This window comes from Neophocaena asiaeorientalis, unplaced genomic scaffold, assembly GCF_003031525.2.
Source record: "Neophocaena asiaeorientalis asiaeorientalis breed wild unplaced genomic scaffold, Neophocaena_asiaeorientalis_V1.1 scaffold39, whole genome shotgun sequence".
Classification (NCBI taxonomy): domain Eukaryota; kingdom Metazoa; phylum Chordata; class Mammalia; order Artiodactyla; family Phocoenidae; genus Neophocaena; species Neophocaena asiaeorientalis.
This window is the reverse complement of record NW_020175670.1, coordinates 3,658,135-3,676,101: the sequence shown is the minus strand read 5'-3', so window position 1 is coordinate 3,676,101 and position 17,967 is coordinate 3,658,135. Positions and strand designations below refer to the sequence as shown.

Here is a 17,967-nt window from a genome sequence, read left to right as displayed (position 1 = left end):
AGGTATATCTGATATACCTCCCTGGGGCTCTCTCCTTTCCAATGTTATAAATTAGCAGTATATAGGCCAAATTCAGCCTTCAGATATTTTGTCCAGGGGTCTCAATACATTTTTTAATGGGGTGCCACTATTTAGAATGCAGAAAATTTCCTATAAAAATCCAGATTTCAAGTTTATATTTACAATAATCGTATCTGACAACACTGAGTGACATTCCTGAAACTTGCCTGAAGCTGAGTTATGTTTTTCCCTTTCAACTGACACTCTCCCTGCTTCTCACTAATATCTCATTTACTCCTGGTCTGCTCCAGCATTTATGACACCTGCTTGGCCCCTCCAGGCCTCTGGTTTTCAACTTAGCTTCTAAACTCTATTGAGGAAAGGAAAGATTCTTACGTCTTTAATACATTTTACCATTAGGAAAAAAAAAAAAATGTCCGGTCTCTCGGTGAAGTGGAGACCACTGCATAGCCATTTCCATCACTTCATGTCTTTCTAGAACTATCTGTGTTTCCATCTGGCGGAGTGGTCTGATTTCTTTGAGTACAAAGTGGTGAAGCTTAGTATCTTACCTTCTGGTTCTAGTATTTAGCCATCTGGAGTGGTTTCAAATCAAAGTTTTGATTTCACAGGAGTTTATAAGTTGTGTGGTTGTCTTTCAACAACTGTAGCACTGTGGAGACTCACGTATCCCTTGATCTCATGGTATATAGTTGGGTTCTGTTCAGTCTCCTTCAAATAAGGCTATAATAAAGAGGAAGAGGGTGATGTCACCCTGGTGATGTCAGGACCTAGCTGATAAGGCCCTCGCAGTGCTGGCAGGGTTTGAATGCAGTCACTGATTCTGATGCAGCAGGAAACATAGACAAAAAGAGATTCTCTCTTTAGGAGTCTTCACCTTGGTTTTGAGAGTTGCTTGCCTCCATTTTGAGAGTGTAAGCCTCCGATTCTTTACACTCCATTGCAGTGTACTGTTTCCTTGTTTCCTTTTTATGCCTGGCTTTGACCTGCTGCCCACCTGATACTGGTTTCTGTGCACTTTCTCTGAGCCACTATATCTTCTGTTCCTCACGGCAGAACCTTCTCACCGCACATGGGAGCCTGTCATTCAACAGAGCTCATGCACACATTTCATGCCTCTTAAATCTCAGAACCATCCTATGATATAGATCTTGTTATTCCCAGTAAATTTTGGCTCAGAAAAGCTGTAAAATTTGGTAAGTTGATGAGTAGAAGAATTTTCAAATGGTTAAATGCTAACCTTGTCTATTCTGTTCCATGTTTTGCTTTGGGTATAAGAGGCAGCTATTGTAGTTGAATGATGTCTACAAAACATGAGGAAAATAATTCAACCATTCCTTATTTCACCACACGGCATGCCATGTGAGGCATCATCAATTTTAAGATATGCCAATTACAATGGAATATTACTCAGCCATAAAAAGAAATGAAATTGAGTTATTTGTAGTGAGGTGGATGGACCTAGAGTCTGTCATACAGAGTGAAGTAAGTCAGAAAGAGAAAAACAAATACCATATGCTAACACGTATATATAGACTCTAAAAAAAGAAAATGGTTCTGAAGAACCTAGGGGCAGGACAGGAATAAAGATGCAGACGTAGAGAATGGAGTTGAGGACGCAGGGAGGGAGAAGGGTAAGCTGGGACAAAGTGAGAGTGGCATGGACACATATACACTACCAAATGTAAAATAGCTAGTGGGAAGCAGCTGCATAGCACAGGGAGATCAGTTCGGTGCTTTGTGACCACCTAGAGGGGTGGGATAGGGAGGGTGGGAGGAGACACAAGACGGAGGGGTTATGGGGATATATGTATATGTATAGCTGATTCACTTTGTTACACAGCAGCAACTAACACAACAATGTAAAGCAGTTATACCCCAATAAAGATGTTAAAAAAAAAAAAGATATGCCATTATCTGATATGCCATTGAGAACAGAAAAAATACTGTCAATTAAATTATGTCATTTAAATTATGTTGATTGTCATCCTTATTGCAATTACAGATGTTCTAAAGTATAAAGACATGTCTTAGAATTGACAAATATGGTGCTTATTCAACTTTCATTGCAGGCCTTTAATGTGTAAGACGTTGGCTGAAATGCTAATTGTCTTAAAATAAAGAGATGTAAGAAAGCAAATGCCAAAATATTTACACTATAATATTTCCCTACAGCAACCATCAACTGACCTAGAATTTGACCGCGTAGTGATTTATACGACTTGCCTTCGTGTGGTACGGACAACCTTTGAAAGGTGTGAACTGGTAAGAAAGATCTTCCAAAACCATCGGGTAAAATTTGAAGAGAAAAACATAGCTCTGAATGGTGACTATGGAAAAGAATTAGATGAACGATGCCGACGGGTTTCTGAAGCTCCTTCGCTTCCTGTCGTGTTCATCGATGGCCATTACCTTGGGGTGAGTATCTGCTAAGGAAAATCTTCTTTTTTATTGAACCCAACCAGTGTTGATAGAAAGCTATAAGGCTATGACAAGGCAACTTGCAACATAGCTACCAGCATACTAGCTATTTTTTTTAAGTTCAATCCAAAGGGTTTGAAGCACTTATTTCTATCCTAAATGATGTGTTGCTACAGTGTTCACCCCTGCAGGGTCATGGTGAGATGCAATCAGCATGAAATTGCCTTTTTGAATAGAAATACAGTTTTTAAATGTTTAGTTGACTTGAGTTTTGCATTGTGAAGCTTGACATGTGGGATAAAAACTTTTTTTTTTTTTTTTTTTTTTTTTTTTTTTTTGCAGTACGCGGGCCTCTCCCATTGCGGAGCAACAGGCTCCAGACGCGCAGGCTCAGCGGCCATGGCTCACGGGCCCAGCCGCTCCGCGGCACGTGGGATCCTCCCAGACCGGGGCACGAACCCGCGTCCCCTGCATCGGCAGGCGGACTCCCAACCACTGCGCCACCAGGGAAGCCCACTAGCTATTTTTTTAAAGTTCAATCCAAAGGGTTTGAAGCACTTATTTCTATCCTAAATGATGTGTTGCTACAGTGTTCACCCCTGCAGGGTCATGGTGAGATGCAATCAGCATGAAATTGCCTTTTTGAATAGAAATACAGTTTTTAAATGTTTAGTTGACTTGAGTTTTGCATTGTGAAGCTTGACATGTGGGATAAAAACTTTTTTTTTAGTGCAGGCAAGAAAAATGGGATATATGAGATATCCATTTGTGAATTCTCCTATACCCCATTATCAAACACACAGTTTCCTACTTAATGAAACTAAGATGACAGTCGTGAAATGAAATCAATAAGAAATGGGGCCCGGAGCCAGAATTTTAATCTGTTTAAAACGATTCTTGATTTTGGTAATGCGAGAACGTGAGACACAAATGCAGGCTTACGGGCGAGCAGAGAACTCCCAGAGCAGCAACAAAACATGACTGCTTCCTTGCTCTTTGAATAGCACTGTTAGCATCTTTAACCCCCACTGATCTATGAACAAGCTTCATCAGTACGAAGCCCAAGAAAGGGGGCTTTGGAGAGTGCAGTTTGGAAAGAGAGAGAGCAAAGGGACACCAGCAGTTGAGGGGGTTGGGACTGACTGCAAGGTCACTGATCAGAGAACAGAAAGCGGCTGTCAACCAGAGATGGATCCTTGCATCTTGGTTTCATTTCAAACCTGGCCTTAACCTTCAGCCTCCAGGGAAGGTTAGAAAAAGCCAGAGCAGGAAATGCTCCTGTTTGTTACAGGGAGCTTGTGTCCTGATATCCTGTCTAGAGCCATGGCTGTTAGAGGCTGCCTGTCATCTTACGGAAAGATTAATGCAGAGAAGCCATGATTCAGTAGCTGTGATGTTATGCAATCTTACTTTTAGCCAGAGCTGGACACGGATAGATTCTGAACTAGAAGTATTTTGATTCAAGTATTGAGCCTCTTATCTTACACTTCAACATATACCCTGAGGTCCCAGAAACCCATAACAATGGCAGCGATAATAATGACAGAATGAATGAATAGATAAATAAATAAATAAAATTTTAAAAGTACTATACTATACTCTCAGCTTATATGTGTCATCTCGTCTAGTCCTCAGGCCCTAGAAATCAACTCTGTGGCGCACTGGTTAAGAGGCAAGACAGCTTTGAAGTCGGGGCAGCATTGTTTCAAATTCCTGCTCTGCTACTTCTGATTCTGGGAAATTTGTAAATCACTCTGCCTGATTTCCTCATTTGTAAAATGAAAATGATAATAGAACTTTTCTTAGGCTAATTTTGAGGATTTTACTGATATATACACTGTATATAGTGTGTGTGTGTATATATATGTATGTGTGTATATATATATATATATATATACACACACATAGCTGGGTAATTGGCAGGACCAGGACTCAAAGTTAGGTCTGTCCGATTCCCCAGACCCTTGCACTCTGACACATCACCTCAAGGAAAGTGATCTTTGCTAGTTTGTTTCCTGGTGGGTTCTTAGCACCTAGAACAGGGTTTGGCATAAAGTGCTCAAAAACGTATCCTGAATGGATGTAGGAATGATGCTATATTGTCTCCTCATATTCTCTCCTTCTCTCCTGAGACATTCTTCCACAAGGAAAGAAAATCTCATAAACTCATCCACACTGTGGAGAAAATCACTGATAAGGGTTGTGGGTATTTGCATTGTAACCTGAGAGAAATTCTCCTGACAATGTAAGATATTTTTCATTGTGGAATTTTAAGTTCTGTGAAGCTACACAATTAATCTTAGTGGGCGACTGCTTACTTACACAGGTACAAGGTGGACCCCACCTGCTACTCTGCTCTTGACCAGGCTCATCTTCTTCCTGCTTTTCAGTGTAACAGGCAAAATGCCTCTCTTGCTATTTGTCTTTCGGTTTCAGGGATAGAGGGAGAGTGCAACAGAGGAGGTAGGGTGCAGAGTTCTTTCTCGATTGATTTATCTCTGTGATCACTTTATTTACACACATGCCTAGAGGCAGAGGGATCACAGAGGTGCTACCTGCTGCTTCTAAAATTTGAAGCTAATTCCCCAAATCTGGAGAGAGGCCAGAGACGAGATTTTTTTCCTTTTTTTTTTTTTTCCTTATGAAAGGGGAATTACTTCTAAATTGATAATTCAAGATGGAGATAAACACTCCAGAACAACTTATGTAACACATTTCCCTACTACTACAGTAACCCTTTATTTAGATTCCAGTGCACAGTTGCAAATGGAGTACATTGCCAGAATTGTAGAGCCTTTTCCCCCCGCAGTGTTTGCACATCTGAAATGGAAGGATGCCCTCTGCTGGGTTTTGGCATGTGGTGAAGCATAATTTTGGGGGAGGAAAAGGAACTGCTGTTCCTTAACATCTGTGATGTTTTAAACAGTTACATGAAAACATTTGATTTAGTTTAAATTTAAATAAATGAGAAAAATCAAGATGTGTGAATCATCTGCACAAATACAACTGTCTTTAAGGATGGAGAGAAAGAAATAGACAAACAGAGCCGGAGAACGAAATAGACAGAGACACAAACAGAGGCATATGGAGGCAGAGTGCGGGAGACGGTGAGATGGGCTGGAGAGAGGGTGAGGACATTTCACAGCTCCCTAATTTTACTGCCATCACTGCCATCAGACCCAGGGTGGGTGGTGCCAAGGGAATTCAGTTATTTTCACTGAACGGAAGCTAGTAGGACTCCTTCTATGGGCAAGAATGGAAGAATTGACAAGGATGCTCTTTTTGCCTGATGACTGTCTTCCCCAGCCAAACTAAAAACTCAAGATGGAAGCAATGGAATAGTCAAGGGAAAGAAATTACTTTAGAAAACAAATCTACACTGCCCTGGGATGCTCAGTGGTGGGGGGAGAGAGATGGGGGGAGGAGCAAGTTCAGCTTGGAACTTACTTGGGGCAAGTGCCCTGTTGTTTTGGCATCAGAAAAGCTTTACACAAAAAGATTGCGTTCCAACAGTTTGGACATAAATAATCTTAGAAATACCCGTAGGAAATGAATTAGAAATAGTATCTTGATTATGGACCAACCATAAAACTCTACAGTAAGAGTTCACAAAATCCACGTTGGAACTGAGCTATGAAACGTGTAGAATGAATCCAAGTGTGGACTTCAGTAACAGAGAGAGGAATGGAAAGGCTGGTGATCTAGAGGGGTCTCTTAAATTAGCTGATATTGAGTTGTGACTGCTTGGTAATTCTATATCTATTTAAAGTACTGTTTTATTCAATTTAAGAATGAAGGAATTATTATTGAGCATAGATAGTAGACACACTAGAAATACAGACTCTAGGCATGTTTCTAGGGACTACTTCCGAAATTTCTCCAATTTTCCAATTACTTCCAATTTTCCCAGAAATGGGCCACCAAGGAAGCCTCTGCCACAATCTGGAGGTGGTCAGCTCCAGTAACTTGCTGTCTTTGCCATGGTCCACACCAGCGAAATGGATGACTTGTTCTCTAACCTTCTTTCTACAAAATTTTCTTCCTAATAAAGTTTTGAGTGAGTATATCTGTTTGTGGTTACTAAATAAGTCACATGTGAAAGCAGTGAGGGAAAATGGGAAATATGCTTTTTAGGTTTCTAGCCTCTATACACTGCTATACACTCTATAGCACAGGAAGACATTCTAGAAAGAGTCTGGATAGGTTACTGAGTGAGACAAACCACAGTGTCTGCCAGATATGCTGTTTTCATTTATTTTGTTTTGTTTTAACCAGCTGTATTGGGGTATAATTTACATATAATAAACTACACGTTTAAATTATACAATTTGATGAGTTTTGACAGATGTGTACACCCATGAATCTACCAATACACAAAATATAGAGCATTTCCATAAGCCCCCAAATATTCCTCATGTCATTTAGCAGTTAATCCCTTCCTCCAACCCCAGTCCCCTGGCAAACATTGATCTTTCTGTCAATATAGTTTTCTGTTCTTCTAATGTCTTTGTCTGGTTTTGGTATTAGGATAGTGATGACCTCATCAAGTGAGTTTGGAAGTATTCTACCCTCTGCAGTTTTAAGGTCTGGTTCTGTTTAATCCTTGGTGTAGAGCATCATATCCATTTGACCTCAGTTTTCTTTTATGTGAAGGACTTCTTACATACTACTATTGTAGTGTGAGTCTGCTGTGGATGAATTCTTTCACGTCTGAAAAGTTTTTCTTTCATTTTTATTTTTAAAAGATATTTTTGCTGGGTATAGAATTCTAGGTTGAAAGTTTTTTTTTCTTTCAGTACTTTAGAGATGTTGCTCCTCTATCTTCTCATTCACATTACTTCTGATAAAAAATATGACCCCTCCCTTATCTTTGTTTCTCTGTTTGTGACATGTCTTTTCTGCCACCCCCAACCCCACTACTTTTAAGATTTTCTCTTTAGCACCAGATTTGAGAACTTCAATTATGATATGCCTTGGCATACTTTTCTTCATGTTTCTTTTGCTAAGGGTTCATTGAGATTCTTGGTTCAGTAGGTATATAGCTTTTTATCAAATTCAAAAAACTTTCAGCCTTTACTTTTAAAATATTATTTATATCTTCCTTTCTTTCTCTTCTTTTCAGAGGCTTTAATTACCTGCATATCAGGCTGTTTGAAATAATTCCATAGCTCACTTTTATTTCATTTGGGATAGTTTCTATTGCTGTGTCTCCCGGACCCCTAATCTTTTCTTATATAATATCTAATCTTCTGTTAATCCCATCTCTGTATTTTTTATCTCAGATATTGTAATTTTTATCTTTAGACATTTGATTTCTTTAAAAAATGTATTTTCCATGTCTCACTTAATATGTTCAATATTTCTTCTAGCTTTTTGATCATATAATAACTTTTAATCTCCTTGCGTGACACTTTCATTATCTGTGTCAGTTCTGGGTTGGCTTCAATTAATTGAAATTCTGAGTACTATTTTCCACTTCTTTGCCTTCCTGGTAATTTTGCTTGAATTCCACATATCTGGTTGGATAAAAGTATTTTTTATTGGGATATTTTTATATTCATATAAATATTCTTGGGCTTTTTGCTGAGATGCAGTCAAGTTACTTGGAAATCTTTTGCTATTTTGGGTTTGTTATTAAGATTTTCTAGGCAGGGCCAGAATAGTGTTTAGTCCAAAGCTAAATATTCCTCAGAATGGGGACATGATCTTTTGATAACTTTACTCAATGCCCCATGAATTTTAAGGTTTTCCAGTCTGGCTGATGGGAACAGGCAGTATTCCCAACAGTGCCCCAGACACTGTCCCTTTTCATCCTTTCAGGTGGTTCTTTTGCTGGCCTTGAGTAGTTTCCTCACATGCATGTAATGATCATTACTCTGTTGAACACAAGCTGGGCCCTCTGTCTATCTCCAGAATTCTCTGTAAAGCTGTTTACTTTCTGTCCTGTGAACTCTAGCTATCTTAGTTTCCTAGGCTCTCAGGTCTATTTCCTTAACTCAGGGAATCTACCAGGTTCTGCTTTAAATTCCCCTTTCCTGTATATAGCTTGGAAAAGCTATCATGATAGTAAGCCTGGGAAACAGTAGAACTCACCTCATTTGCTTCCTTCCTCTCAGAGGTCACAGTTCTTTGTTGTCTAATGTTCACTATCATGTAGACTATCCATTAAAAATCATTACTGTTTATCAAAGTGAATCATCAAGTGGTCCACTTTTAGGCAGTATAACGAAGTAAAGTGAAATTTTTCAGGCTGGGTGTGTACAGTATTTGTGAATTACATTTTTTTCTGAACAACAATGATTTATTTCTAAAAAAAAAAAAATCCCTAAACAAACCACAACAAACCTTGAAGCCTTAAAAATTAAGGGTTTTATCTTTATTTCTAAAAAAAAAAAAATCCCTAAACAAACCACAACAAACCTTGAAGCCTTAAAAATTAAGGGTTTTATCTTTTCTCACATAAAAAATGTACAGGAAGTTGCTCCTGGGAGGGTATAAAGTTCCATGATGTCACCTAGGATCACTTTCTATTTTATAGTACTTAGCACATGTCTTCTACCTCGAAGGTCTCCTGGTGGACCTTATGGTCCTAATAGTTGCTGAAAGTATTGACATCATGCCTGCATTCTAGGCAGGATGGGAATGAGAAAGAAAAGAAAAAAGAGAAGGGCATCCTAGCTAAAGGAGTGCCCTTGTAAAGAGTTCTTCCAGAAATCTTACCCAACTTTGCATTTTATTGTTCACATTTTGTTGCAAAATAGACTGGGAATTGTGCTCTTCCAGAGAGACACAATGATATATTGAAAAAAACCCAGGTTTTTCTTAGAATAAAAGAGGGATCATGGATATTGGGTAGGAAGTTAGTGTCTGCCATGCTGAACAAAACTCTTTTTGAGTAGTTGACTAGAATAAGCTCCTTCATGCTGTGTGTTTTACACTAATTGTTTCCTTGCACCAGACAACTCCGTAGTATTCACTCTGTTAATGAGGGCTGCAGAGATGGTGGGAGGACTAGTGGGAGGGAATCTTTGGTAAATTTGGTGTTTCTTTATGGGAATGTGTTATATGAAATTATAACTATTGTCATAAACCATCAACATAAAGTTAAGTGTTTTGTTAAGTCTTGAAAGTATTCTGTCTTAAACCTCTTGAAAATATTTACCATATACTTGTGAGAAGTGGTTTTTAAGTGTTGGAGTCATATGCTTTGAAAATCTGTTGAAAGTTATAGAACTTCTCAGTGTGCATAGACACAATCTTCTTTAAATATCAGGGCATTCTGAGAATGTATCCCTAGATAATTAACTTTTCATTAAAAGGAGTACTTTGGAGATGGTGCCTACTGAAGTGTACCCACTTCCTGGTTGCCTTTGAGTATTTTATCTAGTAAGTGACCCACTTCACTACAAGTAATTACCATCATATCTAATTTTGATTTAGATAACTAAATGCTCTCATAAGCATTTAGCATTTGATTTAGATAACTAAATGCTCTCATAAGCATTTAGTTGTGGAATAGGTGAATTTTAGATCTTTATCTTCTCTTCCTTGTTCTTTGCAAGTCATATTTTTGGTCATTTCCTTGATCATTAACAATTTCAACAGAGATCTGGATGAGAGAAGAATCCCCTGAGCTTTCAAATTTACCCCTTTTTCTTGGATCTTATTTGGTAATAGACACAGCACATATTCAATCTTCAAGCCTCCTTTTTCAGGGTCATGAAATATTTGTTTCTGGCCTGTTCACTCTACTTCAGAAAGTATGGGATGGGGAAGTTTGGAATCTAAGCTTTAAGTCAGGTTCTTGGAATTTAAATGAAGCAGTACTACTCTGTCATGGGATTGCTTTCTTGTCCTTTTTTCCTGAATATCTGAGGATAGTTTTTAATAGCAACAACAATGACAATGATAGTAAAAGCTAACTTGAATGATACACTCTGCTAAGCTTTCTAAATGTATTATTTCTTTGAATAATATATTAAAATAAAAATGTCAATAACACCCCTCTCATCTCTCTCACCCCAAATTTTGTTAGAGAAATTAAGAAACTTAGAGAGGTTAAGAAAATCTTTAAATACCTTCAGATCATAGGGCAGGATTCAAATTTAGGAGTGTCCAACTCTAGAGCTCAAACTCTTTAAATATGAGTCATAAAGTTCCTTAACCCTTATCTCCAATAGCTTTCAACTCCATTCTTTAGCAGCATATTTACATCCTGAATTACTTCATCACTTAAAAACACTCCACATTCAAGATCTTGAACTTAGAAATGTCTTGCTCTGACCATAATTTTCTGTCCTTCAATCTCTCCCCTTTGTCTCTATTGAACTTGCTCCGTCATCATTGGTATTGTTTTTACTTTCTCCCTTTCCATTTCTCTGAGCTTATAAGCACACTTTTGGTTTCACTTGTTTCCCTAGCATTCTGTATTCAGGAATATAATAATATCCAGTCTGTTAAGACTTGGCGGACCAGCTCTCTTAACTTTCCACATTTGTCAGTTCCTAGTCCTATGCAGCTCCCTCTGTTTTTCTTCTCTCATTCCAGCACGTCAAGGGCATTATTGGAGAAAATCTCAAAATTATAGTGAAGAAGTCTACAACCAAGTTGTGTCATCAGCATTATCTAGGCCCATTATCTAATACGTCTGGTAATATCTTGTTGGCTTTCTGTTGTGGTCCACATAACCAACTGCTTTAAATGTTTTCTAATTTCCCCCAAACAGAAGTCTCACTGCCATCTCCTGTTCCCTCTTTTTCACATCCGTTATTATCTTTCACTTTTTCCAGTCTTCAAGTCTATTTATAGCTACAATCTTATAGGGTATGTTATTTTTTTTAAACAGATATTTTACTTCAACATTAAAAAAAAACACAGAAAACTTCTTCAGTATTAATTTCTTATTCCAATTCTCTGGTTTTGATAAATGACCCCACAATTCTCCCAGTCACTCAGACTCCACATCTCAGTTTTCTTTGACTCCACATCTCTCTCTTTCACTTGCCAAGATTTACATTGTATCCTATGGGATCTCAATTTTCACATTTTGGGAGCTCCTCCTAGAAAGTAGTGACAAAGCAAAGTAGAAGCAGACATCTGGATATAAGAGTAAGCTCTTTGTCTTACTGGTATGGATGTTAGTCAAGTTGTTTAATCTCTCTAAGATGAAAATAATAAAATACTGATGACTGGATATTTTGAGAATTAAATGAGATGAAGCATAAAAACAGTGCCTGGAACATGGCACACATGGCAAGAGCTTTAAAGAAAGCTTACATTTAAGGTCTAGAGGTGGAAAGAGATGGAGAGAATAAAGAGAATTAAGATAGGATTGGATCAATAAGTCATGAAAGGAGAAAAGGTACAGAGTCTTATTGAGTCCACCCTCACATTTTAATTGTCCAAGTAGTCTGATTTGTGGTGGCAGGATGCCGCACAGCATTTGAACTTCTGGATAGTGGTAATGTTTTTAATATGAAACAAGCATCAAGGTCATGTTTCAGATACTAGTTTCACGTGAGCTGTTACGTAGGCTATTAGAGATATTCCATCACCATTCACGATACTTTTCTATGAATATTAAACATAATTGTTGAAATAGTGTTATATTTTTCAGTTTTAATACCAGGTAGTTCACAATGCTATTTAAAATACATTAATAATAGTTTATAACATATGAGATTTAAAAATTATTAACAACATACTTATTTCCTCTTAAAATGAAACAGAAGACTTACATATAAGACACTATACCGTCATCGTAAGACACTATACTGTCATCAGTTTTTCCTTACAATATGAAACTTTGATTCTTCCCCCCTCTCTTTTTAATAGTAAATCTAATTTTACCTTTATTCAACTCACAGTGAATTTCATTATATTAAAACATGAATAGGTGACATCTGATTTGCTCTTTATCTAGAACAAACCTAATAAATTTAGCATGTGTGCCCAACTAAGAAGTAGAGGGGGTAAAAGAGTTAATGCTTTACATTCTTCTGTTAGCACCTCACCTCTCATATTCTCTCAGATTAAGACCAAGTTGGGAAACTGGTGGGACAACTATTAAGATGAAGTTGCAGAAGATCTACTTAATTATTAGGCTTTGTAAAGACAAATGTGGTAGATAGATGCACACAGAAGTTTCATACAGAAGCATAGAATCTTGGATTTGGAAGGAACCTTAAATGTCATCTTGTGTAATATTCCTCCTCTCAGTGTAAAATTCTTTCTACCATATCCCTGGGCAAAGATGAACAGTCTTTGAACACACCCAGAGACAACAACCTCATGAGAGTTCAAGCCAACCTATCATATTGTAGTACTCCTGTAAATATTAGAAAATTCTTTCTCATGTTGAGAACAAACCTGCATCTAACTTCCTTCACCCATTAGTCTTAGTTCTTCTACCTAGAGTAATTCGAATGGAAACTATTCCCTCATCCTCTTAACTAAAACTTCAGGTGCAAAAATGTTGGCAAGTTTTCTCCATGGGTTCTTTAAGACTTACTCTTGTCACATGATTATCTGAGCTTCGACATCATTATTCTCCTTAAGACATATTCTAGTCTTCAAGTGTAGCACCCAAAACTAGAAGCAATCTTCTAGATGATTATCTCCCCAAATAGGATCTCTATCCCTCTATTAATGGAGCCTAGATTTACTTTAAGCATCTATATCATACAATTAATTATACTGAGTCTGAGGCCAGTTAAAAGATTCGTGTAACTTTCATGTGAACTATTTCTCAAGTAAACTCCTAATACCCTTGGTGTTTGGTTGCATTTTACTAGGTCCCAAGACCTCTTTTCCATGGATATGTGGTTACTAGGCAATAATTAATATCACAAGAAATAACATTTTTTTCACAGCCTATGATTATTTTATTTTATTTTTTATACAGCAGTTTCCTATTAGTTATCTATTTTATACATATTAGTATATATATATCAATCCCACTCTCCCAATCCATCCCACCACCACCACCGCCCCCTCCGTCTGCTTTCTCCCCTTGGTGTCCATACATTTATCCTCTACATCTGTGTCTCTATTTCTGCCTTGAAAACCGAATCATCTGTACCATTTTTCTAGATTCCTTGCCACTCTCTCACTTTGTCACAGCTTAGCCTTCCCCCTCCCATATCCTCAAGTCCATTCTCTAGAGGGTCTGTGTCTGTATTCCCATCTTGCCCCTAGGTTCTTCATGACATTTTTTTTTCTTAGATTCCATATATATGTGTTAGCATATGTGTATGACAGACTCTAGGTCCATCCATCTCACTACAAATGACTCAACTTCATTTCTTTTTATGGCTGAGTAATATTCCATTCTATATATGTGCCACATCTTCTTTATCCATTCATCTGTTGATGGACACTTAGGATGCTTCCATGTCCTGGTTATTGTAAATAGAGCTGCAATGAACATTTTGGTACATGACTCCTTTTGAATTATGGTTTTCTAAGGGTATATGCCCAGTAGTGGGATTGTATGGTAGTTCTATTTTTAGTTTTTTAAGGAATAGCATATGATTTTTAATGACTGTCACTCTCTTTCTGTAAGCAATTCATTCTGGTGCTAGTACCATTCCTTAGATCAGGAAGCAATGAAGTTACCAGATATCTCAAACTTCCATCTCCAGAGAAACATGGTCATGGGACTGGAACAAACCACAGCCAAAGTTTGGGCACTATGATGGAAGTAATTGTATCAGTTAGCTTTTGCTATGTGAGGAACCACCCCAAAACTTAGTGGCTTTAAAGAACTGTTTTGTAGACTGCAGTGTTGGCTGGGCTTGGCTGTCTTTTGTGGTCTTCTGGTGGCTTAGCTAGAACTGGGTGATCTAGGATGACTTCTGTTACATATCTGGCTTCTCAGATTTCCTCTTTTCTAGAAGACTAGCTGGGGAATGTTAAATGGTGGCAGTTGGGTCTCTAGCAATGAAAGAAGGCAAGCCCTAATTAGTTTATGCTTTATAACAAAGTGAATCAGTTATACATATACATATGTTCCCATATCTCTTCCCTCTTGTGTCTCCCTCCCTCCCAGCCTCCCTATCCCACCCCTCTAGGTGGTCACAAAGCACTGAGCTGATCTCCCTGTGCTATGTGGCTGCTTCCCACTAGCTATCTATTTTACATTTGGTAGTGTATATATGTCCATGCCACTCTCTCACTTTGTCACAGCTTAGCCTTCCCCCTCCCATATCCTCAAGTCCATTCTCTAGAGGGTCTGTGTCTGTATTCCCATCTTGCCCCTAGGTTCTTCATGACATTTTTTTTTCTTAGATTCCATATATATGTGTTAGCATATGTTATTTGTTTTTCTTTTTCTGACTTAATTCAGTCTGTATGACAGACTCTAGGTCCATCCATCTCACTACAAATGACTCAACTTCATTTCTTTTTATGGCTGAGTAATATTCCATTCTATATATGTGCCACATCTTCTTTATCCATTCATCTGTTGATGGACACTTAGGATGCTTCCATGTCCTGGTTATTGTAAATAGAGCTGCAATGAACATTTTGGTACATGACTCCTTTTGAATTATGGTTTTCTAAGGGTATATGCCCAGTAGTGGGATTGTATGGTAGTTCTATTTTTAGTTTTTTAAGGAATAGCATATGATTTTTAATGACTGTCACTCTCTTTCTGTAAGCAATTCATTCTGGTGCTAGTACCATTCCTTAGATCAGGAAGCAATGAAGTTACCAGATATCTCAAACTTCCATCTCCAGAGAAACATGGTCATGGGACTGGAACAAACCACAGCCAAAGTTTGGGCACTATGATGGAAGTAATTGTATCAGTTAGCTTTTGCTATGTGAGGAACCACCCCAAAACTTAGTGGCTTTAAAGAACTGTTTTGTAGACTGCAGTGTTGGCTGGGCTTGGCTGTCTTTTGTGGTCTTCTGGTGGCTTAGCTAGAACTGGGTGATCTAGGATGACTTCTGTTACATATCTGGCTTCTCAGATTTCCTCTTTTCTAGAAGACTAGCTGGGGAATGTTAAATGGTGGCAGTTGGGTCTCTAGCAATGAAAGAAGGCAAGCCCTAATGCTCAAGCACATTTCAAGCCTTGGCTTGAATCATGTTTGCTTTTGTCCTGTTGACTAGCTCAGGTGACATGGTCAGGTTCAGATTTAAGACTGTGAGAACAGACTCCACCTGTTGATGGGAGGACCACCCACATCACATTGTAAAGGGTATGCATAGAATGAGGCATGAACAAACTGGTGGCAGTTACCTCAGCAATCTACCAAAGTGCAGAACTTCAACATCATCTAACCCTGGCTTTTTGCCTAAGTCATGTGTGCTCACTGATATTTTCATGTTGGAGTATTGCATACTTTTGATATCCTAAAGCTAGTTAATTATGCTTTAGCACTCCATGTGCCCACAAAATATTTGTAGAGCAGTTTGGCATTCACTCACAGCTGTGTGGGACTAAATCCACATACCAAATCCCCTTCAAATTTCTAGAGTCACACACCATCATCTTGTTCCTTTAATAATCCCGTAGCCTCACCAGTAACATCTTGTGATATCCTTGGTCCATTGACCAAATCTTTGCCTTTCGCCTCACTGATTTGTCTGTCACTTATTCTCACAGAAGAAATGCAGAAGTGCTATGATTATAATTTCTTCATCTCATATTTTAGTGCTGAAATTAATTCAATGACATGAAAAGTCATATAGTAGTAAGTACTTTGAAATATGTTTATGTACAATTCAACTTTCACTGCAACACTTAGAATCAATTAAAGAGAGGGAAGTTTTGAGGCATACTGGCACTAAGTATTCCTAAATTATAGGCCCAACAGCTTCATCCATACAGTCTTTTCTAAATATGTATCCTGGCTTTGATACTCAACCAAACTTGGGTCCACTCATCTGTGTTCAGTAAAGTCAATCTATTGACACTGTTGTGGTGAAGGAAAGTGCAGCATTTATTGCAAGGCCAAGCAAGGAGTATGGGCAGCTAATTCTCAGAAGACCTTGCCTCCCTGATGGCTCTCAGGGAAACATTTTTAAAGACAAAGTGAGGGAGAAGTTCATAGGATGCCTGATCAGCTTGTGGACATCCTTCTTTTGGTTGGTGGTGAGGTAACCAGGTGGTATTTCAAGAGTCAACATCACCAATCTTCTGGTTACAGCCGATCTACATGCTTGTGGCCAACAGGCAGTTAACTTCTTCCTGCCTGGTGCAGGTTTCAGTATCTGCAAAACAACTCAAAGATATGGCTCAGAATATAAATCTATAGTCCTGGAGGAGGAACTAAAGATCCTTGACTTTGTATTATGGCTAAACAACTGTTATTTGTCTTGCTTGACTGTTTGCCTTTGTTTCTTCATTTTCATACTTCTCTGATTAAATTTGCCCTTTGGAACTCAGGGAAGGCCTAACTGAGAAAGTTTTTCTACAAATGAGAGGCAGGCGGAGGACATGGTAGGGTCTGTCCCGTGAACGCTCCATAGCATCCTGCTCAGTTACAGCTTTATCATTTTACAAATTTAAATCCATTGTCACATTTGTCTAAGACTTTGCCACTTCTAGTTTTTCCTGCTGTAATTCTCTGTGTGGCAGGATACTTATAAAGTGTCTGGTAGGTTCATCATTTAATTATTTGCATATGTCAGATGCTGAGTCTTAAATTTGGTCCTTCGGACCGTGGCAGTATAAAAGTACAAAATAGTTGTGTCTATTTTCAACTTGGCCACAAGTTAAAAGAGGGCACAGAGCATGCCATGAAAGGGCTCCAGGAGTCAATTTACCTACATCTCAATTTAGATATAAATTGCTAACTATTCTCAATCTGATTGAAAAGAAAATGTATTTGTGCATAATCAGTGTTTTCTTATTTGGATTTAAAGATATAAACATTGAAGATTTTTTTTTAATTCTAGAAAATGCATAAAAATAAGTTAATGTACCATTCTATGAGTAGCTGAAAGTTAATAGAAACTGTAATAAGTAACCATTTCTAAGAGAACTTGAAATCAGTATCTCAGTAAGGAAGACTTCAGTTGATAATGAACTCTATTTCTACTCTTATGCACTTAGAGACTTAGTATCTTCTCAACCACCAGAGGGCTCTCACGATATAAGAAGATATATTAAATATATAAGAAAATAAATGAAAATAGAAGTCATTTTTGATATACCTTTTATTTTTTTTTAGTGTTCAGTTAAAGTTAAATATCGTAAATATATGGATTAGGTACAATATTTCTAATCCAGATTTCCTGTCAGGAAAAGAACGAAATTAGGAGGAACAGTTTAAACTTGACAATTCAAAAACTTAAAACAAACATAATAACTATTTTACTATTTGGGGGCCTAAATCCTGAATCAGACGTTTATACCATTCATTTATGTTTTCACTGGAAAAAAAGGAAAGTGCATATATTTTCTCTGAGAGTTTCTGGCCTTTAGGGCCTATTTTTCTGTAAACATCTAGTTTGTGACCTTGATATCATATATGATTACAGCTGAGCAAACATCTCACAAGGGATTCGACA

General features: G+C 37.9%; 1 protein-coding gene across 5 annotated transcripts in view; it reads left to right on the top strand.

Moving 5' to 3' along the window:
• GRXCR1 (glutaredoxin and cysteine rich domain containing 1) overlaps window positions 1-17,967 on the top strand; it is a 313,061-nt gene that overhangs the window by 249,368 nt on the left and 45,726 nt on the right. For 3 of the 5 annotated variants that reach the window (XR_003001320.1, XR_003001318.1, XR_003001317.1), the window contains one exon: window positions 2,197-2,318. Coding sequence is in view for 1 of the 5 variants with exons in the window: in XM_024731758.1 (XP_024587526.1) it covers window positions 2,197-2,439 (243 nt within the window). In the remaining 4 variants the exon portion in view is untranslated. Of the gene's footprint in view, window positions 1-2,196; window positions 2,440-17,967 lie in introns of those variants that run through there. The other 2 variants (XR_003001319.1, XM_024731758.1) reach the window with 2 other exon arrangements.